Here is a 24,853-nt window from a genome sequence, read left to right as displayed (position 1 = left end):
TGATATTTACTATGCATGTGTATCTCATGGAGCTGCTCATTTTGAGTGGTGAAAAGTCAAGGTCATCCTTCAAGGTCAAAAGTCAAATATCATTGTATTTTTCTTTCCTAAAACTTTAAGCTTTGTTAAAGTTTTATCATAACTTTTTAAATATTGAACACAGCAACTTCATATTTGGCATGCATGTGTATCTCGTGGAGCTGCACATTTTTGAGTTGTGAAAGGTCAAGGTCATCCTTCAAGGTCAAAGATAATTTTTTTTCATTTCTCCATTCAATCTCAGTGCATCTCATGGAGTGCTCATTTTGAGCGGTGAAAAGTCAAGGTCAAGGTCATCCTTCAAAGTCAAAGGTCAAATCATTGTATTTTTCTTTCCTAAAACTTTAACCTTTGTTAAAGTTTTATCATATCTTTTTTAATATTGAACACAGCAACTTCATATTTGGCATGCATGTGTATCTCATGGTTCTGCACATTTTGAGTGGTGAAAGTTCAAGGTCAAAGGTCAAAAATAAAAAATTTAATTTCTCTTTTCAATCTCTTACTTACTTTTCGTGAAGCTGCACATTTTGAGTGGTGAAAGGTCAAGGTCTTCCTTCAAGGTCAAGGTCAAATATATGGCTTCAAAGCGGCGCAATAGGGGGCATTGTGTTTCTGACAAACACATCTCTTGTTAACTTTGAATATTTTGTTAAATTGTGTGTTTAGATCAATTTTACTTCCTAAGTATCAAGAGTATTGCTTTCAAAATTCAAACACTTTCTTATTATCATGAGGGTACTGTACCTGGCAAGTTGAATTTGACCTTGACCTTTGCATTACCTTGACTCTCAAGGTCAAATTAATAAACTTTGCTAAAATTGCCATGACTTCTTTATTTATGATCAGATTTGATTAATACTTTAACAAAACAACACTTACCTGACATACACAATGGACTCCACCCAAACCATCACCCACACCCCAAACCCTTTTTTTTCTTATTTTTGAAAGATCATCTAATAAATTACCACACCCCCACATTATTCCCCCTCTACATGCCCCCACTCAAAAACAATAATTAATTTTTTGAAACATGTTAAAAAACACAAATATTTATTTTTGTTATTTTAATTTGAAAGACCATCCAACCATCCCACCCAAGCTATTGCTATCAGACTTGAAATATAATCTTATTAGTTTGTTTTATGTCTTTACAAATGTTCAATCGATTGTGGAAAATATACCTGAACTCAGAATCGTCTATAATGTACCACTTCTTTAAAACATAAGTGATCAATTTGTTTTAATTATGGTCCTCTTCCAGTTAGAATATGACTATATTACCTTGACCTTATTGAATATGAACAATTTCCCCATGATGGCTTACGTTATACTGTTAAGCACTCGAATAGTCAAGGGTACTGTCTTCTGACAGCTCTTGTTATATTATATTATGTTTAGTTTTAAAAATTGAAATATAAACGTAATATAAGCGGCCCAACCAAGAATAAATGAATGACACATACAAATGAACATTGTGTAGTTCTTATCAATTTAAACTTAGATGGGTTTATGCAGGAAAAATGAATACAAAACAAAGCTTCATTAAAAAATTATTTAAAAAAAAAATAAAAATTCATTATTAAGAAATTGATATGTTATCAAGCCAAGCGATCTCAAATTACCTCTATTTCTATATAGTACATGTACGAGTGGTATGCCATGTTTAACGTATACTTAACATTTTTACTTCTAAAGGTTTTTATTTTTTTTATGTACCCCACTATAGTAGTGGGGGACATATTGTTTTTGCCCTGTCTGTTGGTTGGTTGGTCTGTTGGTTGGCTGGTTGGTCTGTTGGTTGGTTTGCGCCAACTGTAACATTTTGCAATAACTTTTGCTATATTGAAGATAGCAACTTCATATTTGGCATGCATGTGTATCTCAAGAAGCTGCACATTTTGAGTGGTGAAAGGTCAAGGTCATCCTTCAAGGTCAGAGGTCAAATATATGTGGCCAAAATCGCTCATTTTATGAATACTTTTGCAATATTGAAGATAGCAACTTCATATTTGGCATGCATGTGTATCTCATGGAGCTGCACATTTTGAGTGGTGAAAGGTCAAGGGCAAGGTCATCCTTCAAGGTCAGAGGTCAAATATATGTGGCCCAAATCGCTTATTTTATGAATACTTTTGCAATATGGAAGCTAGCAATTTTATATTTGAAATGCGTGTGTATCTCAAGGAGCTGCACATTTTGAGTGGTGAAAGGTCAAGGTCAAGGCCATCCTTCAAGGTCAAACGTCATAGGGGGACATTGTGTTTCACAAACACATCTTGTTTTGTAACCTCTTGCATCCCTAATTTTTTGTGAACATATTAAAGTTGATTTTAGCCCAACTGAATTCAAAGTGCACAAAGAGGTATTCTGCCCATTTAATGTCTGTCATCATCATGAACATTTGAATTTGGGTAGGGTCAGATAATACATATTAAGATAATTAAAGTAAAACTACATATTGATAGCATGTTTTAATAGCTTAATTACGTTACCTGCTATCATATTGCTACTCACTCCGAAGGATCGTAATTCATCCGGAAACTTTCTGTCCAAAGAATCCCACACTTTTCATAAACCTGTCGGTCAAGCCAGAACGGTCACATAGCGCCGTTTAGCCGTATAACCAAAACGGGACATTACCCAGAATCACTCTTATTCCGGATGCGTTATACAAAGGCCGACATTTTTGTTATTTACTTAATTGTTGCTTCTGTTTCGCTGGATTCTTCTGTTTAACAGAATAGAGAAGTTTTTGTATTGTGTTAAAACATTCTCCGTATATATATCCGTTTATTTCTGTATTGTTTTGTGTTTTTGTTTGTTTGTTCAAGGCAAAATATGCCTCAAACACGTGGCTCATGTGGACACATAAGGGCAGCATGGGACAACCATGTTAGCTGCCTGTCGTGTGCCGGATGTACCCAGGATAACTGCTTCCCTTTCTGTGAGCATTGGTCTGCAGATACCTTGGCCATCAAGCGTCGACCTTTCAAGAGTCGTAGACACATCATGCATAGTTCAGATCAAAGTAGGGAAAGTTCCGTTTGTCGTGACTTTTCACAACACGATCTTGACCATATGCCATCAGGAGATCCCATGCATCGGTCCTTGCCCGGTGACGACACCGGACAAAATTTGCGCGGTCCGTTCATCGGGAACGACCAGTTGAAAGGTGTTGTCACCGGTCAACCGGTCACTGACCGGTCCGGTCACTGACCGGTCCGGTCACCGGTCATGCTATGACCGGTCCGGTCAACCGGTCACCGGTCATTGACCGGTCCGGTCACCGGTCATTGACCAGTCCGGTCACCGGTCATGTAATGACCGATCCGGTCACCTGGTACCGGTCTGTGCCACAGACCGTTCGCGTCACCGTAGATGTTGACACTACCTTGTCAGTACTCCACAGAGGTAGACGCAGCCGCGTTTCTACCTTGAGTCACAGACGTAAACGCGTAGTGTCTGATGTTTCCGGCTACTCCTCCACCTCGGGCTCGTCATTGTATGACTCATCGTCTACTTCAACTAGCCCTCATCATTATCGGAGGGGACGTCGTTCACACTCACCGAGTGTTTCTCGGCGTAGATTGCCTCGTAAAGAGCGATCACGCCAGCGCATTGAGAGACGTTCGATCAGGAAACATCATTCCCAGCGCCGCCGAACAGTGTCTCGGCATCGCAGGGATAAGGGACATTGACCTTCCTCTATTAGGCGCTCTCGGACTCCTAGGTCCCCTAGTCTTCTCTGAGGAACCTATTGACACCCTTCCACATGTGTCGGCCTCTATTTTGGCCTCAACACACACTTCAGCCGTTCCTACAACCACTGAGCATAATTTGTATTCAAACACTAGTTTGCATACATATCAGGCTCAAGGTACAGGGGTTAATCTAACCTGACTTCGGCTGCGTTTAGAGCCCCACGGGTCTCTTCCACATTGCATAGAAGTATACCCCGGGCTGCCGCTACACCATCAAATCCCAATACTTTGTTGATCCAACAGTCGCTGGGAATCTTTGTCCCTTTTTCGACTGATCCTTTACCAGCAACCGCTGGTATTCATAGTGAGCCTGCTGGCTTGATCTCTGATAGACCTAACTCACCAGCTATATCTTTGATGGTGCCGGAAAACGATTCTCTCATGATAGAAGCGAATGAATCTAGTATTCCTACTTCTGTATCCACCGGTTTCAATCAATCCAATGCTCCCGCAGACGGTTCGATTGAGGCGGGTTCGGAGTCTTATGAGGCCGAACTTTATTATTTGGCCTCCATCAATCAGGCTTACAAACTAATGTTCAATACCTTAGATGAGGACTTTTGCCCCCGCCCTTCCTTGTCTCTCACAGGATCTGCGGTTACTGTTACAGAACAGGTAGCCCGCAGACGAGAGCCCGGCAGGATAAGTAAGGCGATTTCCCGAGTGGATCTCCGCCTTCCTATTGGCTCTTTTACAATGGCTGTATTCCAGTCACTTGCGCCAGCCAATAAGCCTTCGCCATCTCCATGGAAAGCCCCTAAGGAGCTGATGGAGCCTAAACAGATGGACGGCGGGACAAGTTATAAGGCCCCGGTACCCGACCCTTCTACCGGTTTGGACCTTGGACCTTTCCAAACTTACGGTTCCTGATGCTGACATTAGTAAGCTGTCTCTACAATGCCTTCATCATCTACCCATACAGCAGTCCCTCTTTCCCTGTTGGAAAATTGGGAGCTGAGAGAACGCCGTTCCATAGGTCTGGCTAACCAGCTAGATCTCATGGCAGCCACAGCCTTAGACTTGTTTTGAGAGCTCTCTGATTCAATCCCAGAGGAGCTCCGTGCCTTGTTGATTCATCTTTCACAAACTAAGCAGTGTTTATCTCACAATGCTGCGTCGTCTATGTCTGAGATGTTAAGGCTTCGGAGAGACCTCATCCTCTCTTCCTTGCCAAATAATTTCCTTTTGGAAACAGGCGTTAACTCCCTTCGAACTGCTCCACTAACAGCAGATTCTCTTTTCGGAGGGAGGATACAGTCGGCACTTACTGTTGAAGATCAGATACATGCCTCCTTAGCTAGGAGCAACTCTGGCCAGCGCCCTGTGGTTTTTAAGCGCCCTGCTTCTAAACCCCCAGGAGCCCCACCGGCCAAGAACGCTAAAAGGGACAGTTTCCCTACTAAGCGTCCGTCTGCTCCACGTCAGCCCACAAATAGGCCTCCTTTTCAGAACAGAACATCTTCCTATTGGAAGCCTTCTGTAAACCAAAATTGGAGTAAGGGCAAACCCAATGCGAACAAGAAGTCATTTAATCCTTCTTCCGGCAAAGGTGGACCTCCAAAAGGTCAGCCCTAGGTCATACCCCTTTCTACCGCCACAACCTCCGATGCCGGAGGTACCAGTCGGGGCCAGACTTATGCACTTCGCAAATCGATGGCTCCAAATAACTTCGGACGCGTGGGTTCATTCCCTTGTCACACAAGGCCTTACCTTTCAATTCGAAAAAAGGCCCCCACTCTCTCGCGTACCAATAGATCTGGTATCTCCGCATCCACAACTTCCAGACTCCATTCTCGGACTCCTGGAAAAACAGGCGGTAGAAAGGGTTCACGACCCTTGTTCTCCAGGATTTTACAGTAGCCTTTTCCTTGTTCAAAAGAAAAGCAGCTCCTGGAGACCAGTCATAGACTTAAAAGTGTTGAACACGTTTCTAGTCAAACCTACTTTCAAGATGGAGACTCCTGCCTTCATTCGGCGCTTCATCAAACCCATGCACTGGGGGATTTCCTTAAACCTGGAAGATGCTTTCTTCCATGTTCCTATCAATCCCAACTAACGGAAGTACCTGCGCTTCTCCTTTCGAGGCCAGGTCTACCAGTTTCGGGCGATGCCCTTTGGATTGGCCACAGCTCCACGAGTTTTCACCAAACTCATGGCCGCAGTGGGCACACACCTCCGATTACACGGGGTTCAACTGCTTCAGTATTTCGACGATTGGCTCTTACACCAGCTCGATCGTCGACTGCTTCTGCTACACCTAGAGTTCTCTTGAAAGGAGCTCCTCTCTTTAGGACTCCTTCTCAATGGAGCCAAGTCAGACCTCATTCCCTCTCAGGATTTCATATTCGTGGGAATGAATTTTCTGACCCACATCAATCGGGTCAGGGTCTCACCGCAACGTGTATCAGACCTCCTTTTGAAGGTCAGATGGGTGCTGTCCCAATCTCATATCACAGCTCAAGATTTCCTCTCACTCAACGGTATCCTGAGCTCTGTAGCAGACTTCGTGCAGTTGGGACGTCTCTTCCTACGTCCTCTTCAGCACTATCTCTCAGCTCGATGGAAATGGTCTCCAGACAATCTGCTAACACAGATTCCCATCCTTCCGTCCTTAGTCCCCCACCTTCAATGGTGGCTAGACGAGGAGACCCTGTTGGCAGGAGTACCGCTTCTTCCCCCGCAACCTTCTTTACATCTCATAACGGATGCAAGCATGGAAGGTTGGGGCGCTCACCTGGAACCCCGCAGCCTGACATTATCAGGATTGTGGTCTCCTCAGGAGTTTCTCCTGCACATAAACAATCTCGAAATGCGAGCAGTCTTTCTAGCTGTTTCTCAATTCCAATCACATCTTCGGGACTCCTGTGTGATGGTATCGACAGACAACACATCAGTCCTGGCTTACATCCAGAAACAGGGCGGTACACACTCTCACTCCCTGTATCTGGAAACAATGAACTTACTTGTTCTTTGCAAGAGCCTCAACGTCTCTCTCTTGTCCAAACACATACCAGGTCGTCTCAACGCCCTGGCGGACGGTTTGTCTCGCAAACACCAGTTACTTCCATCGGAGTGGACACTTCATCAGGAAGTGGCCAACCAGATTTTCCTCACATTCGGTTATCCACTGGTGGACCTGTTTGCAACCAGAGACAACCACAGACTTCCTCTGTATGTGAGTCCAGTGTACGAACCAGCAGCGAGGGCGGTAGACGCGCTTTCGTTCGATTGGGATCAACTGGACGCTTACGCTTATCCCCCACCCATTCTAATTCCCCAAATCTTAGGGAAAATCAGTGTGAGCTCTAATGCCGGATCCTCCTGATAGCCCCTTGGTGGCCAAGGAGATCCTGGTTCAACGACCATCTCGGTCTCCTGTGCGAATTTTCCAGGGAACTCCCGCACAGGTCAGATCTCCTATCTCAGAGAGGCAGACTTCACGTGGATCCAGACATGTTCCACTTACACGTCTGGCCGTTATCAGGCAATCGCTGCAGAAGAAACGCTTTTCTGTCAGGGCTTCAACGGTCGTTGCCTCTGCAAGGAGAAAGTCCACCAGAGCAGTCTATGATGCTCGCTGGAAACTCTTCTCTAATTGGTGTGTTCGAGGGAAAATTGATCCCCTCATTCCCTCTGCTAGACGCATAGTGGATTTTCTAATCTATCTCTTTGATGATAAGAAACTTTCTTTTAGCTCCATCAAAGGATACAGATCTGTGCTTTCGCATACCTTGGCTTTTCGTAAGTCATCACAAGTCTGTGCTGACCCAGCCATTTCGGAACTGATCCGAGCCATGGAACTTAAACGTCCTGTGTCTCGTTCTCTTACCCTCAAATGGGATTTGGCTTGTGTTCTTGGATCACTTATTAAAGCTCCCTATGAACCCCTTAATCAGGCTTCTTTACAGTTCCTAACCTGGAAGACCGTTTTCCTTCTTACCATGGCTTCATCCAAACGTAGAAGTGAAATTCATGCTCTTTCTATTGAAGAAAGCCATCTTTGTTTTGATTCCTCCGATGGCTCTGTCACTTTGTTGTGTCAGCCAGGATTCCTTGCTAAAAATCAACTCCCCTCAATGGCTTCTAAACGCTTCAAGGTCCCAAGTCTTTTTAGAACTTGTGAAAATGAAGATGAAGATAGACTCCTCTGCCCTGTCAGGTCTTTGAAGTTCTATCTTAGAAGAGTTAAGTCTATTCGAGGTTCTCGCAAGAGACTCTTCATTCCCTTAAAAGGGGGGGGGGGGGGCGATGTGTCTGCGGCTTCTATTCCCCGTTGGGTAGCCTGGACTATAAAAAGGGCTTACTCTTCTCTTTCTTCAAGGGATTCATCCCTTTTTAAGATTAGACCGCATGAATTACGAGCAATGTCGGCTTCGTGGGCGTATATTAATCATACCCCACTCTCTGACGTGCTTCAAGCTGCTTTCTGGAGGAATCAGACCACTTTTTCATCTTTTTATCTTCGTTCTCTGGAGTGCCAACAGGACAACTTGTATTTGTTGGGACCCCTTGTGGTTGCACAAACGGTAGTATCTTCTACGGCATAGGTATATATGCTTATCCATGAATTAAGTTAATACCGTAATAACGAAGATTAGCTGAGAACCCGAGATATGGGTTCCGCTGTGATGGGGAGATTTTCGCGAACCTTCCCGCCGCAGCTGCAAAGTCAGCAATATGATAGCAGGTAACGTAATTAAGCTATTAAAACAAATTTTTCTAGTAAAATTCATTTTAATTAGTAATTACTTACCTGCTATCGGTAAGTCCCACCTCCCACCCCGCTCTTCGTCTAATATTTTCATATTGTTTATTGGAATAAGAGTGATTCTGGGTAATGTCCCGTTTTGGTTATACGGCTACACGGCGCTATGTGACCGTTCTGACCTGACCGACGGGTTTATGAAAAGTGTGGGATTCTTTGGACAGAAAGTTTCCGGATGAATTACGATCCTTCGGAGTGAGTAGCAATATGATAGCAGGTAAGTAATTACTAATTAAAATGAATTTTACTAGAAAAATTTGTTTTAGCGTTCTTAAATATTCAACTGTCAAGTATATTGTGTAGAATACTTACTAGTTTAAACCTATTTATTTTAGCTCGATTGCATCGAAATCCGAAGGCTTATATAAACGCTCTTGAGTCCGTTTCCTGGGCCTAGAACCAGTACTTGGTGTCTTTGAGGGTGATCTAAATAACGCTCGCACGGTGGGGATCAAGTATATTGTGTAGAATACTTGTTAGTTTAAACCTATTTATTTTAGCTCGATTGCATCGAAAGCCGAAGGCTTATATAAACGCTCTTGAGTCCGTTTCCTGGGCCTAGAACCAGTACTTGGTGTCTTTGAGGGAGATCTAAATAACACTCGCACGGTGGGGATCGAACCCATGAGCTCCAGGGCTAGGCGGACACCATATCCATTACACCATGGGGACCTTTGTTATTGTTTTGATTTATTTAATTATGAATGAAATACTGAACTGCTTATAACTATTTATAATGCCTCTCTTTGAAGAAGGGGTATATTGTTTTGCTGGATGTCTGGCGGTCTGTCTGTAGGTAGACCATGTCTGTAGACCAGTCTGAATGTCGGTAGACTAGTTGGTTTCCAATCAATAACTCGTCAACGAATTGACAGATTGGCTTGATACTTCACATGTGCATTGGCCTTGGACAGTAGATGACTATTGAAATTGGGGTCACAAGGTCAAAGGTCAAGGTCACTATCAGACTTAGTGTGAAAAACGTTTTTGATCAATAACTCGTCAATGAGTTGACAGATTGGCTAGATGCTTCACGTGTATTGGCCTTAGACAGTAGATGACCCATATTGAAATAGGGTTCACTAGGTCAAAGGTCAAGGGCACTGTTACACTCTATGTGTTAAAAAGTTTCCCATTAATAAGTCATCAACAAATTGACCGATTGGCTTGATACTTCCATGTGCATTGGCCTTACACAGTAGATGACCTCTATTGAAATTGGGGTCACTATGTCAAAGGTCAAGGTCACTGTTACACACTAAGTGTGAAATCGTTTCAGATCAACAACTTGTCAACTGATTCACCAATTGGCTTGATATTTCTCATGTGTATTGTTCTTGGTCTGAAGATGACCCCTATTGAAATAGAGGTCACTAGGTCAAATGTTATGGTCACTGGCACAATAAGTGGGAAAAGCGTTTCTGATAAATATCTCGTCAACAAATTGACCAATTTGCTTGATACTTCCCATGGGTATCGGGCTTGGACAGTAGGTGAACTCTATTGAAATTGGGGTCACTAGGTCAAAGGTCAAGGTCACTGTTATAATAAGTGTGAAAATTGTTTCTGATCAAAAACTCCTCAATGAAACGACGGATTAGCTTGATACGTCACATGTGCATTGGCCTTGGACAGTAGATTACCCCTATAGAAATTTGAGTCACTAGTTTAAAGCCCTGTTTTGGGGGGCATATGTCTCCGACCACCAAACTCTTGTTTTTATCTTATGTTTACAATACTTTTTATGTACGTTTACATTTACAATACTATTGAATTACTTGCAAGTATGTACAACACAATTTGGCATAATTCATTAAATTTCGGGGGTGAAAACACAAAATAATATGTGAAAGAGTCTATTGGTTAACAGCTAAGGTTTTCTTTTGAAAGACGCTTGGTATTTACATGAGTTATCATTTGTAAAGGTTTCAGACTATTGCAGATCTTTATGTTGGTAAGTGTATATGTTGTGTGTATAACTATTTATTAAACTTTAAAATTGATTTTTTTGTATCTTTTAACATGTTTGTTTTTGTACACTTTGTGATTTTCAGCACCACTGACCGAACATGCGTCCCCATCCATATCTTTTACTGAACCTGGCCAGTTTCAAGACCAACTTGCAGGAAAGACACAAGCAAACCCTGTTAAAACAAGTAATTTCACACAAGCCGTGAAGACAAACTTGACAAATGTTCCCCCCTCAGATGCTTATTCTTCACAAACTGACAGTGTTGGAGCTAAAAGACACATAGTTTTAGCTGGAGGTACACAACCATTTTGTTTCTTTGTTATTTGTTTGCTCTAAGTCATAAAAATTATTCTCCTCAAGGAAAAGATTATGAACGCTTAAGTAATTGGATATCTGTCCAACAATCAATCGAAAATGATATTAGTTTGAAAATAGTTTCCATCCAGTATAAGTCATGGCCATCAGTGGTGGTTAAGTAGTACTTTTTTGGCTACTCTATAACCTTATAAGTTATATGTTAGGCCCAGTCATCATAAAATGTGCTCATAACACTTTAGCTAATCTGAGCGCCTTTTGTCTTACGTGAATCATGCATCGTGTCTCGTCAACATTTACCTTGTGAACACCTAGAGGCCAACATTTATTAAGTTCATGAAACATGGTCACAACATTTGTACAAATGATATCTTAGCCGAGTTTTAAACTGGGTCATGTGAGAGCTAAATTAAGGTCACACGGTCAAATTAAAGAGAAAGCTTTTTAATGCTCTAGTAGTCACAATTTTATTTTCCAATCTTCATGAAACTTAATCAGAACATTTCTCCCAATGATGACTTGATTGAGTTCAAAAATAGGTCACATGGAGTCAAAAACTAGGTCACTGGGTCAAATAATAATAGCTTGAGATTTCTGTAGACGCCACATTTACTTCCTAATCTATATGAAACATAGTTAGAACATTTATTGCTATGATGCCATGCAAAGTTTTAACATAAGTAATGTGGGGTCAAACATAAGGTCATAAGGTCAAATTAAAGAAAACGTTTATGAGGGCCTTGAAGTCATAATTGTTTGCGCCATGAGGCTGCTCAGTTTTACATATATGGTTGCAGTTAAACCATTTGAACACTCTAGAAGTCACATTTTTTACCCACAAAGCTTGTGACCACTACCTGCTGAATTTTTCGTTTATTGTGAAAATAGGGCAGTTTTCCTTACATGGCTTTGTTAAAACCATCTGGGAACTTTTATGTCACAATTTTTCCCAATCTTTATTAAATGCCTCGCTCAGTTTTAAATATTATTTTTATGCTCCCGTTCTAAGAAGTGGGGGTATATTGTTTTGCTGGATGTCGGTCTGTCTGTCTGTAGGTATACCAGTTCGTTTCAGATCAATAACTCGACCGATTGGCTTGAAACTTCATGTGTGCATTGGCCTTAGACAGTAGATTACCCCTATTGAAATTGGGTTCACTAAGTCAAAGGTCAAGGTTACTGCAACAATAAGTGTGAAAATCGTTTCCAATCAATAACTCATCAACAAATAACTATGATACTTCACATGGGCATTGGCCTTGGACAGTAGATGACCTCTTTTGAAATTCTGTCACTAGGTCAAAGGTCAAGTTCACTGTCACAATAAGTGTGAAAATAATTTCGGATCAATAACACATTAACATATTGATCGATTGGCTTACTACTTCCCATGTGCATTGAACTTGGACAGTAGATGACCCATATTGAAATTGGGGTCACTAGATCAAAGGTCATGGTCACTGTCACAATAAGTGGGAGAATTGTTTCTGATTCTAACTCTTCAATGAATTGACCGATTGGATTGGTACTTCCCATGTGCATTGGACTTGGAGAGTAAATGACCCCTATTGAAATTGGGGTCACTAGGTCAAAGGTTAAGGTCACTCAAATAAGGGAGCAATTTTTTCCGATCAATAGCTTGTCAACAAATTGACTGGTTGCTTGATACTCCACATTTGCATTTGCTGGGACAGTAGATGGCCCCTATTGAAATTATGGTCACTAATACAAAGCCATGTTTGGGGGGCATATGTCTCCAACCGTGAAACTTTTATTTGTATGCACCCGGATCGAATGATCAGGGATAAATTGTTTTTGGCCTGTCTGTCTGTCTGTCATTGTATGTGAATGTCATTGTATGTGTCACAAAACTTTAACCTTGGTAATTACTTTTGCAATATTGATGATAACAACTTGATATTTGGCATGCATGTGTATCTCATGGAGCTGCATATTTTAAGTCGTGAAAGGTCAAGGTCATCCTTCAAGGTCAAAGATATTTAAAAAAGCGGCACATTTGGGGGCATTGTGTTTCTGACAAACACATCTCTTGTTATTAGTTGTGATGAGTACAACTTGCTTGTGGTGGGACTTCGTGTTGCCTCTTGTTAGCTGTTTGTCGTTCGTTTGGGTCGTCATTATTTACTATGTGAACACTTTTGAAACCACATTTTTGGCCAAATCTTCATGAATCTTAAATAGAACATCATTTGTTCTAATGATATTGCGACAAAGTGCTAAACAGGGTCAAATGGGGTCAAAAACTAGGTCACTAGGTCTCATTAAAGAAAAAGTTGTGAACACTTAAAAAGTACTATCTTTTTTCCAATCTCTATGATCATTTGTTCTAAAGATTTATTGGCAGTATTTGAAACTTTTTGCAATAATTCAAGATCTGATGCCACAGTTATTAGGCAAATATATCAAAAGCTGCCTAGAGCAGTTAAGTTTATTTTGTTCTGAGGTGAGCGACATAGGGGCTTGTGACCCTCTTGTCATTAAAAATACATTTCTGCTAAAGTATTTAATGGATATAGTCAAAATCTTGTGAACACTCTAGATGATAAGTTATTGCTAACATCAGGTGAAGCAATCTTGTTTTCCCAATCTTCAATAAACTTGGTCAGAACGCTCAATTTATTTCAAATCTTTGTCATTTTGAGTGAAAATTCAGAATCTATAGTCATTATACCCAAATATCACAAAACCTGCTCTGAACAATTTTTATTATGCCCCCGGATCGAATGATCGGGGTATATTCAATTGTTTTTGGCCTGTCTGTCTGTCATTGTATGTGTCTGTCATTGTATGTGTCACAAACTTTAACCTTGGTCATAACTTTTGTAGTATTGAAGATAGCAACTTGATATTTGGCATGCAATTGGATCTCATGGAGCTGCACATTTTAAGTGGTGAAAGGTCAAGGTCATCCTTCAAGGTCAAAGGTCAAATATATGGCTTCAAAGCGGCGCATTAGGGGGCATTGTGTTTCTTACAAACACATCTCTTGTTCTTTCCGCTCTCTAGAGAATGGCCAATTACCAAATTATTGTTTTACCTTGAAAAGATTCTAAATTAATATATCAAAGTGAAAATTAAACTGTTATTGATAAGTTAGATTTTTTACAGTCAAAGATTCCAGTTGGTTGCCTACTGTTCCCAGTACACACGAGTCCAGCTCTAGTATTGTATCTGGTGCATCAACTGTGATAGGACGTGGAAGAGGTCAGTCTTTTCATTCATTTGTTGGCATTGGCGTCAGCTTATTCGCACGCATGGTTATGGTTTGTGTGAAACAACTCAATATCACTGTTTTTATGGACCTTTTCCCTCACATATAGATAGGTCCTTGTCGGTGCTTACTTCCGTCTGACTGTGAGATTTTTTTTGTCTTGTCTGAATCAAAATAGTAATGCGAATCAAAATAGTAATGCTGCTTAAGGGCTACAATTTTACTTACATATTAACCACCATGTTATAATTAGTAATAATGCTATCGATTGTGTTGATATGATATCTGGGTTAAGTGCAAAATTATTGTTGTTTGTGCAAAAGCCTGACTTCCAGGTGTTAGAGCAGTTTTATTGTGTAAACTAGTGAACATTACCTGCTCAGATCAGTTCTTTTGGGTCTTGGGTTAGCACTGTGCGGCATTTGGCCGTCTTGCTATGTATAAACGTTGTGTTTTTGTTTTTCGTTCAAAATCAGGTCTGGTATTTTGACCCATTCCAAATAGAAAAAAGTATATATTTTTTTCCAAATGGGACCTAAAAATTCCCAATTGAAGGTTGGCAAAAAAAAACAACCTTTTTATTAGATTCAACATTTTTTTCATCTCCAATCCAGCTATATAAGTTCATCCTTAGTAAATATAATATTGAAAACAATTTTGTTCTCAATGTTGAAGCATTGTTAGCAAAAAACAACAACACTAATTTTCCAATTTTAGTCAAAACACAGTAAATTAAGCATAATCGAAAGGGACCCGGCCCCATTCTCAAAATGGTGAAAAAACACTGAAAAAATTGTGTTTAAAAAATACATGCATACATCTAAAACTTTGTTAAGTATGCAAGTGCAATTTAAAAATTATATGCATATATGCAATATTTATGGTGAAAATAGAATTTTGCACACACACACACACACACACACACTTTTTTATGGGGCTTTTCTGGAAAATTGTAAGAGGTATCAACGTCAAACTTTATTGATAGATATTTCTCATTGATGTACAATGGACAGTGCAGTGCTCAAGAACCATAACTCTTGCAACCATACTTTTTAGTAATTTCCCTTTGTTTATTGTTCTTCTAACATTGTTATGAGCCAATTTGAAAAAACACTTAAAAAGGTATCAATTTTAGACTGTATAGGTAGGTAGATCTTATTTAGGGGATTAGACGTGCACAAGAGCCATAACTCTTGCTTCCATATATTTAGAGTTATTGTACTTTGTATGAACAAAAGGCATATGGACGTAGAAATGGTAGGCGTTAAACTGTCCATGCTTGTTTCACTGGTCTGTTTGTCACACTAATCTAGATTCTGCGATTACTAAAAAAGTACTCAAGCTAGATTAATGAAAGTCTATGTGTGGATAGAATGCTTTATAGAGAATATGCGCATGTTATATGTGGTTTCATGTTTTTTATATGTGTTAAGTGAAAATTTTAAACTTGTGTTGAAACCATAAGGCCCAGAGGTTTGGTGTTTGTTACGTAACATAGTTTGATGGTTACCTACCAACTTTGGTCAAATTATACCCCATGGGTTTTAAAATGGTCCTTTCCTTGGGATTACTTGTTTTGGATACATACAATATAGCTCAAATTTACAGTTTTTCTCTCTGAAACGGCTATACCCAGTGATTTGGTGTTCTACTTAGCGGTACAACATTATTGGTGGTTCTTTAGCAAGTTTGTTCAAGTCATGCCCCTAGGCATTTGTTACAAACTATATTGAAACTTGGTTAGAATATTTATTCTCATGATACAGGGCAACAGATAAGGATCGTTTTTACGATTTGTATTTGACAGAAACAATTTGAAATAAAAACTCTATCGTACAATAAACGATTATGAAATTGGAAAACGAATTGCAATCGCTTTTTTGTCGTATAATTTACCCTCCGTACTGTGTTTGATTTGAATAAGTATATTGTAACCTTTAGTTCGGTCTTAATATTAGTGAAAAGTTTATATGAACAACGGTTCAGAACGGTGTCTACATACAAAATTTTTTCCGTCGAAAAAAAGTACACGAAAATGTCGGCATCTAGTTCTGACGCGGATGTTTTAAGAAAATTTCATAAGCGTCGTGCGCGCCTAATATGAACCGTCGAGTATAGACGTTGTAAAGAGTGTTTTATTGGAATTAATATCACAGGTTGTGATAGAAAAGGCAAAATTAAGTGCATAACACCGCGGCGAATCAGTGTCCGAGAAACAACCATGTTGAAAAAGGAATCGCCCTGGCTTGTCTTACATGGAGAGGGCTTTCAAATGCACCTTACTCGTAACCGAATATTAAAAAAGCTCATATCATCCAAAAATAAAGGTAAGTTTTGTATCAACTTTAAAAAACTTTTTGACAAATTGATTTTAGGGAAAAAACTATTTGTTTCAAAAAGCTTGCAGTGAAAACTAATTGACATCAAATCTTATCTGTTGCCCTGTGATATATCTGCCGAGTTTGTATATGGTTCCAGTTGTTGAAACACTTGGCCACCAGAGTGGCGAATTTTCCCTAATATGGCTAAAGTTAAACCTTGTTAAAACTGTAGAAATTACATTTTTAGTCCAAACTTCATGAAACTTGGTTGGAATATTTTTTCTAAGGATATCTTTGCCGAGTTTGAAAATGGTTGTGATCTGTTCAAAAACCTGGCAAATGGGGAGCCATAAAGGTTTCCTTATATGGCTATAGTAGCTACTGTAAAACCTCGCTAACGCTGTAAAAGTCAATTTTTTTAAACAAATCTTCATGAAACATTGTAGACACATTTATTGTAAGGATATCTTGGCTGAATTCAAAAATGGCTGTTCTGTTGAAAAACATGGCTGCCAGGGGGTGGGAAAGTTTTCATTATATGGCTGTATTGAAACCTTGTTAACACTAAAAGTCAAATTTATTGTCCAATAGTCGTGACACTTGGTAAGAAATTTGTCATGATATTTGGGAGGTGTTTGATCATCTTTCTGGGCCGTTTAAAAACATGACTTGGCGCAGTTATCCTAATATGGCCAATTTTAAACATTGTTAACTATCTAGAAGTGACAATTACAGTCCAATCTTTACAAAACTTTAGTCAGATCTTTTGCTTGTATGATATCCTGGCTGAATTACGAAACTGGTTTGGGTCCTTGAAAAATATGGCACCCAGAGGGTGGGTTACTTTGCTTTATATGGCTATATTGAAACCTTGTTAAAGCTTTATGGCAACATTTATAGGCCAATATTCATTAAACTTGGTCGGAACATTTGTCCCAATTAAACCTTGGCTGAGGTTAAAACAGTCATGTGAGCCTCAACAAATAGATCACTAGGTCAAATTTTAAGAAGCATCTTTATACTCTACAAGTCTCTTTCTTTGTCAAATCTTTATGAATCTTACTGAGTATTTGTATTGTTTTATTTCATAGGGCAAATTATAAGTATGACAAAGAAATTATTTGCCTATTGTAAAACAAAATATTAAGTGAAAAAATATACACCAACAAAATTGGCACCAATCTAGAGTGAAATATCAAACCGTGTCATTTCACTCACGCTAGAGTGAAATGATAAAGTTTTAAGTAACCACAAAGCATGAAATAAAGTGCATGATGGAGTTATTTGTTGCAAAAAATTAAATTGATCTTAGTGGACCGGAATACCTCAATAGCTATTACACTTAAACCAGAATATAATTGCATGGCTGGTCACTAAAATTCAAACATATCAATAAATTATCCCTGTAAAAATGCAAAATGTTTAATTGCATTTGTAAAGGTCGTTCCCGGGGATATCCTGTTGTACACAAACCTGAGGAAGTTGCAACAAGGCCTGGTAGATCTTCTCCAGCATTGAAGCCAACAGGGCAAGGAGTTGGTGGTATGCAAAGTTGCATTCAGATATGTATATTAGTGCTGCAACAATACGCCAAAAACCGTATTGCAATATATTGTCAGTTCAAAAACCCGTATTGCAATATATCGCAATATATTGCTAACTTGTACCAAAATTATAACTTGCCAATTACCAAATAATCCAATAAATTCCAATTTTAAAGCAAATTCTGGTAAATATTTACTATAAATGTGCTCAAGAATAATAAGAAACACAAACATTTGCAAATTTTCTTAAGTATCAAATACATTTTTGCAATTGTTACTATTCAAAGATGTGATGAAATAACGTCCAACCGGGGCGTTTTTCCCACTGAACACGCGTAATTCAGCTGACGTGATGTTCCCGATTTTATACAACACAAAATACACCCATACTTTCCATGCGACGTTCTACATGTCTGTATAATTTTCGCGCGCTTTTTATTGAGACAAAGGATAAAGCACTTTTTATTTGACGCTATACTTTTTTATTGTCGCGTTAGCATTCAAATTTGGAAGCGTGTTTCCGAAATTCGGATTACAAATAATGCTCAAATCAGAATCGAACGAAACATTTACAGCTGTGCGCAATTAATTCAACGATAATCTGTTCAAAGCATCGAATGAATGCTCCCGTGTAACAACGCTACTCCGTATAATACACTTTTTATAATGCTTTTTTTACGTAAAAATAATTTACACTGCTTTGTTTTGTTTACCTTTTTATCATTATTTCGGATGGCTTTTCTGGACGAAATGTGAATGAATTTTTGTAAAATTTTCGTACCGGTATGATGAAAATCATATCGCAATACAATATGCGGATTGCGTATTGCGATATATACCGATATACCGGTATATTGTTGCAGCCCTAATGTATATAAAAACATGTTAAATTGGTTTACATTTGATATGTCATCAAAGGATTGAGTGATAGGTGTCAAAGCCCTGTTGGGTGGGGGGTGGGGGGCATCTGTCTCGGACCGTGCTCTTGTTAAAACAATGACAATCATTCTTGGCAATAATCGTGACATTAAGTCAAACTAGAGCTTTGTCAGGGACCTTACTAATATGCCTTCAATCCTTAGTCATGGGCACGTACTTCAGAGAAAAGTGAATCACTTCACATGAAAATTGTGTCTTTAAGATCTACAATTTTATGGTGATGGTATATTTAAATTCATTACTTCACTATAAAAATGTTGAAGTAATTGACTCCAGCTTATTACATAGGGTACAGCTATATTTTAGGTCATAAAACTTAAGGATTAGCTGATCACTGTGCGTGAAAATCTACAATTCATAATGATTACATATTTCAAGTGAAAATTCTATGGCTTGAGACATACAGTGGTACAGTACTCCACAAACATATATGTTACAGTTTTCTCGCCTGAAACCGCATTGCACAGTGGTTTTGTAATTGTTCTGTTACACCTGGTGTTTCAGATTATGCCCCTTGTGTCAGAATTGCCATTTAAACATAAAAAAATGGCCAAATGAATTTTGTAACTCACCTCTTTACATTAACTCAACTAGTTTTAAACAGAATAATCCCAGCTAAGATCACTCTTGTCACACAATTTGAATTAAGCTGAACGTTTCTGGGCATTCATGGCGTCTTAGTCTGTAGTCAATCCTTTCTTGGTGAATACTACCTGTTCAGATTAGATTAGTCCCTTGAGTTCCTTCGAAGTGATACATCTATTAAAGATACTCCTATAACCATGTGAATTCATTTTACACAACTCTTGCAGAGTTTTGTGACAATCAGCAGAAGGTTGGGTATCTTTGTCCTACAGACACCTGTTATTGTCCCCAGGGAGAAGGCATCAAGCATAACGACATTATGTAGGCATGTCCCTAAGCTTGTGTTTTCAACTTCTTAGTAAGGCATGAATCTAGCTTCAACTTCACAGTTGAATGATCTTAATATGTAGATGATCATAAAGCAAGGAAATTTGTCTCAGATAAATAATTGCAGAATGATAGCACTTTGTCTGTTTTTCAACTATAGAAAATATAGTCCCATACGTTTATATTTCTAACTCTTGTAAAAACTTTGTAGATCTTGTTCAAACGTTCACAGTTGAATGATCTTAATGTGTCCTGGTAAATTATCACAAAAAGGAATTGGGGCTGCGAAGAGTTTTGGCAGAATTATTCCCCTTTGTCTGTTTTTCCACTATGGAATATCTAGTCCCGAAATTGTGCATTGTTAACGCAACTTATATAGATGAATATTTCTCATCCAATCAACCTGTATGTGTAGATGATTTTAAGAGAAGAATGGTTGCTGCCATGAGTTTGTAGTAAAGTTCATTTTTGTCTGTGACCACGTGTTGTGGGGGCATCAATGCCTGACACATTTATAGTAACCACTATTTTGTTATTATCCAGTACCACTGACCGAATATGCGTCCCAATCGGTATCTTTTACTGAACCTGGCCAGTTTCAAGACCAACATGCAGGAAAGACACAAGCTAAACCTGTTGAAACAAGTATTATCATACCAGCCGTAAAGACGAATTGACAAATGTACCCATGCTCATGGTGAGCTTTTGTGATCGCCTTTTGTCTGTCGTGCGTTGTTCGTCATCAACATTTTGACTTGTTAACATTATAGAGGCCACATTTATTGTCTGATAATCATGAAACTTGGTCAGAAGATTTGTGTCCCAATCAGGGATCATATTTTCCCGCAACATCAATCGGTCCGGATATAAATGGGAAAAAGTATCCGAAAATGTATATCCAAAATTATGACAAATTACGTTAAAATATATACCATTGATTTTGCCATTCATAAAGGTGGTATAATACATGTACAAGTAAAATTTCCTTAGGCATATTTTTTAACGGAACGAGTTTTCTCAACTGGTTTTATCATTTGGTATTTCATTGTTGTTTCGTGTGCTGTTTTATCAGACTTTTTTCATCGTTGTCAATATTATTGATCTGTGTAAGTCTATACGGATGTTTTAAATTGTTGTCGACTCGATAATAGCTTACAAACATGCACTGAACCAAACAAATGTCTGTGCGTAGGTTGGCTACTGACAACAACTAACCAAATAATTAAGAAATAATGTGTTGTCAAATAACCCACGGCCGATAGTTTAGATGCGTAGGGATTTAATCACGAGAGCGAAGCATTTGAAACCACGCATCTAATTTTCCGGTCGTGAGTTATTCAACAACAAAGTATAGAGTATACGAATTATTTCGATTCTAACACGGTTTTACTAAAGATTTATTCAATGTATATTATTTTTCTCGTGTACTATTTTATGTGAAGTTCCGCCCATAAAAATAACTTTCGGCTGTTCTGTCGATCAGATCCGCGACTTTCACTCATAATTATATCACCGGATTATTACGCTAGTGGAAAATGTATCGGCATGTTTTATTTAGTTACAGCGCGTGCATTCAGACGCGTCTTTTCGGATGCGTCTTTAATACGCTGTTCACAAGTTTTTTATTCTTGGTCTGACGTGCAATAAACCGGTCCTGGGACTCCCAATGATATCTTGGTCGAGTTTGAAACTGGGTCATGTGAGATCAAAAACTAGATCACTGGGTCAAATTAAAGAAAATGCTTGATAACACTCTAGAAGTTTTATTTATTGTCCAATCTTCATGAAACTTTGTCAGAACATTTGTCCCAATAATATCTCAGCTGAGTTTCAAAATGGTTCCGGTTAGTTGAAAAACTGGCTTTTAAAATTTATTGGATTTAAAAAAAGCATTTGATCTTGTGGACCATAGGGTTCTTTTATACAAATTAAAACTTTTATCATTTTAATGATAGGTCATGCGACTTATTTTCTTTATATCTCTGCAAGCGATTGCAATATATCAAAGCAGAAATACTACCACTACTTGTAAAAGCATCATTGCTGGTGTTCCTCAAGGATCTATTTTAGGACCTCTTTTATTTCTTATTTAAGTTAATGATCTTTCGTTAAATCTTACATGTAATTCTGCAATGTATGCTGATGACACAACATTGCACACCGTGGGAACAAATATTGAAACAGTTCAAAATAAGCTACAGACAAATCTTTTGATTGTAAATAAAAGGTGCCAAACTAATAACATGATTATTAATCCACTAAAAACTACTTGTGGTGTATTAGGGTCGAATCGGAAAGTTAAAAAATTAACAAATCTATAACTTTAAATTTCAGATAAGGTGATCAAAACAGTAAATTGTCAAAAACTTCTTGCATGGCCTTTTCTTGACAATACTCTATCTTGGAAACTACACATTGACAGAGTTAAGTATACCCCCATTACCATTGGTAATGGGGGCTATATAGGAGTCACTTTGTCGGTCTGTCTGTCCCGAAATTTCATCCGATCTTCACCAAACTTGGTCACAAGTTGTATCTAGATGATGTCTAGGTCAAGTTTTAATGGGTCATGCCGGGTCAAAAACTAGGTCACTGAGTCACTTAGTGTGTTTTAAACCAAAAGCTTGTCCCGCCCATAACTATGTAATTTATCATTAGATTTAAACATGACTTTAAAAATTTGTTCACTGTCAATGGACAGTGTGTTGCGCGAAAGAATTACGTCGATATCTCCAAGGTCAAGGTCACAATTTGAGTTCAAAGATCAAAAATGGCCATAAATGAGCTTGTCCAGGCAATAACTATGTTGTTCATTGTGAGATTTTAAAATCATTTGGTACATTTGTTCACCATCATTGGACGGTTTGTCGCCCAAAAGAATTATATCGATATCTCCAAGGTCAAGGTCACACTTTGAGTTCACCTGGCCATGACTATGTCGTTTTATTGTGAGATTTTATAATCATTTTGGTCTTTTGTTCACCATCAGTGGACGGTGTGTCGCATTAAACAATTACGTCGATATCTCCAAGGTCAAGTTCACACTTTTAGTTCAAAGGTCAAAAATGGCAATAAATGATCTTGTCTGGGCCATGACTATGTCATTCATTGTGCGTTTTTAAAATGACTCTGTACATTAATTTTGTTCACAGTCATTGGACAGTGTGTGATGTGAAAGAATTCAAGAGTTCAAAGGTCAAAACGGCTATAAATGATAATTGCATAATAATTCTTAAAAAAATCGCCATAAATTAGATTCTCTTGTTTTGTGAAGACAGCATGCAAAATAGTATGTGTCAATGGGGCACGCGGGGGGATATACGTCACGTCTGTGACAAAGTGTCGTCTCGAATGTTTCTTCTGGAAAAAATAAAACCATAGTTAACCCTTGAAATGCGTAAGCTCTTCTAAAATGGTTATATCCCACCTAAATCCCACTATGCATGCCTTACCTAGAGTTCAGCGGCCAAAACGGAAATTAATAGAATAGTCAAAATACAAAATAGTTGTGGTGCACATATTTTAAATAAAAAGTACACAACACCAATTCAAGAACCCTTTTTAAAGAGCTAAAATGGTTGACTTTCAAACAGCATAATCACTATTTCACATCAGTCATTGTATTTAAAGCATTTCACAATCAAACCCCAACATACATATGTGATCTTTTGACACCTTCATAAAATAATCACTATAACTTGCTATCTTGCGAAAAGGGGGATTTAAAGCTTTTGCAAATACCCAAAACAAACTATTTCAAACGATCGTTTGAATTTTCTAGCACAAAAATTTGGAATTTATTACCCCAATCTATAAGTCAAACAAACAATTTAAGGCAGTAGGAACCTAATGAGATTGGGAATAGTCGGTCGATATCGCCGTATTCGAAAACGTTTCGGCTATAAGCGGATTCTACGGTAAAGTCCGGAAATCATACTAAATACACGCAATACATTTCTATTTTTTATTTAAGAGTTAAATTTGCTTATCTTTTTAAGATTTAATAACTATAAAATAAAACTATTAGTTAAATTAATTATTTTCATAAAATATTTTTGTTCATGACGTCATGGTTGTTGACATTTCCGTGGCAAAATGAAAGTGGGGAATAAAAGTGAGCAGTTTGCATAATCGAAAAAGAAGCAAACAACAATCGACAACGTTGTGTACGATCACAATTATTCATTTACCTAGCCCTGCGATGGAGATCAGTGTGAAAATAACTCATGTAAAAGCTGTTCGCATTTGCAAGTGGCGTGAAAGGAATAAGCAGAAGTGGGTGAAGGGAGGGGAGACAATTGATTGAGTGGAGGTTTTGCTAAAAAAAAATCTACAGTATTATCAGTTTTGTAATCTGGGACTCATTCCTTTGACAATAAATAACATTGTAGGCGAACTACGAAAGGGCCTCAATGGTTATTTGTGCGTTGTTTGAGAAAATCCTGACTGTAGAGAAGTCAACCGTGTTGCTTTTGGAAAGCAGCACCATCTCAAGACCTGGGGAATGCCATGCTTTGACGTAAATACCAAGCATGGAACAGGTATGCATGTCTTCATTTTCGACCTGACATTCATGTCATGTTTAATCATTTTACAATTGGCATTGATCTTTTGACTTCTTACACATTTTAAGACCCATTCAAATTCCCAGTGAATATATGTTTATTGTGTAATATATAAGGAAACATTCTGGTGTCCATCATGTTCAGTTTTCAAATTTAGTTTCACATGTGTGTTGTTAAATCCAATAGATTGATTATTCATATTAGCTCATCTATTTTTTGAAAAAAAAAAATGAGCTATTGTCATCACCTTGGCGTCGGCGTCTGCGTCGGCGTCTGCGTCCGGTTAAGTTTTGCGTTTAGGTCCACATTCAAACTTGGTACACTTACTTACTATCATGAGGGGACTGGGCAGGCAAAGTTAGATAACTCTGGCGTGCATTTTGACTGAATTATGTGCCCTTTTATACTTAGAAAATTGAAAATTTTTGTTAAGTTTTGCGTTTAGGTCCACTTTTTTCAGAAAGTATCAATGCTATTGCATT

The 24,853-nt window shown here is 38.6% G+C and overlaps 1 protein-coding gene across 9 annotated transcripts in view; it reads left to right on the top strand.

The window, feature by feature from the left end:
- The window catches only part of LOC127869549 (sterile alpha motif domain-containing protein 9-like), a 225,913-nt gene that overhangs the window by 158,357 nt on the left and 42,703 nt on the right, over nt 1-24,853 (top strand). For 6 of the 9 annotated variants that reach the window (XM_052412203.1, XM_052412204.1, XM_052412207.1 and 3 more), the window contains 3 exons: nt 10,626-10,838; nt 13,988-14,083; nt 17,852-17,953. In XM_052412203.1, coding sequence (XP_052268163.1) covers nt 10,626-10,838; nt 13,988-14,083; nt 17,852-17,953 — 411 coding nt within the window. The remainder of the gene's footprint in view (nt 1-10,625; nt 10,839-13,987; nt 14,084-17,851; nt 17,954-24,853) is intronic. The other 3 variants (XM_052412210.1, XM_052412208.1, XM_052412205.1) reach the window with 1 other exon arrangement.

Source organism: Dreissena polymorpha, chromosome 2 (genome assembly GCF_020536995.1).
Source record: "Dreissena polymorpha isolate Duluth1 chromosome 2, UMN_Dpol_1.0, whole genome shotgun sequence".
NCBI classification, from domain to species: domain Eukaryota; kingdom Metazoa; phylum Mollusca; class Bivalvia; order Myida; family Dreissenidae; genus Dreissena; species Dreissena polymorpha.
The sequence above is the reverse complement of the archived record's forward strand: the minus strand, read 5'-3'. Positions and strand labels throughout refer to the sequence as shown.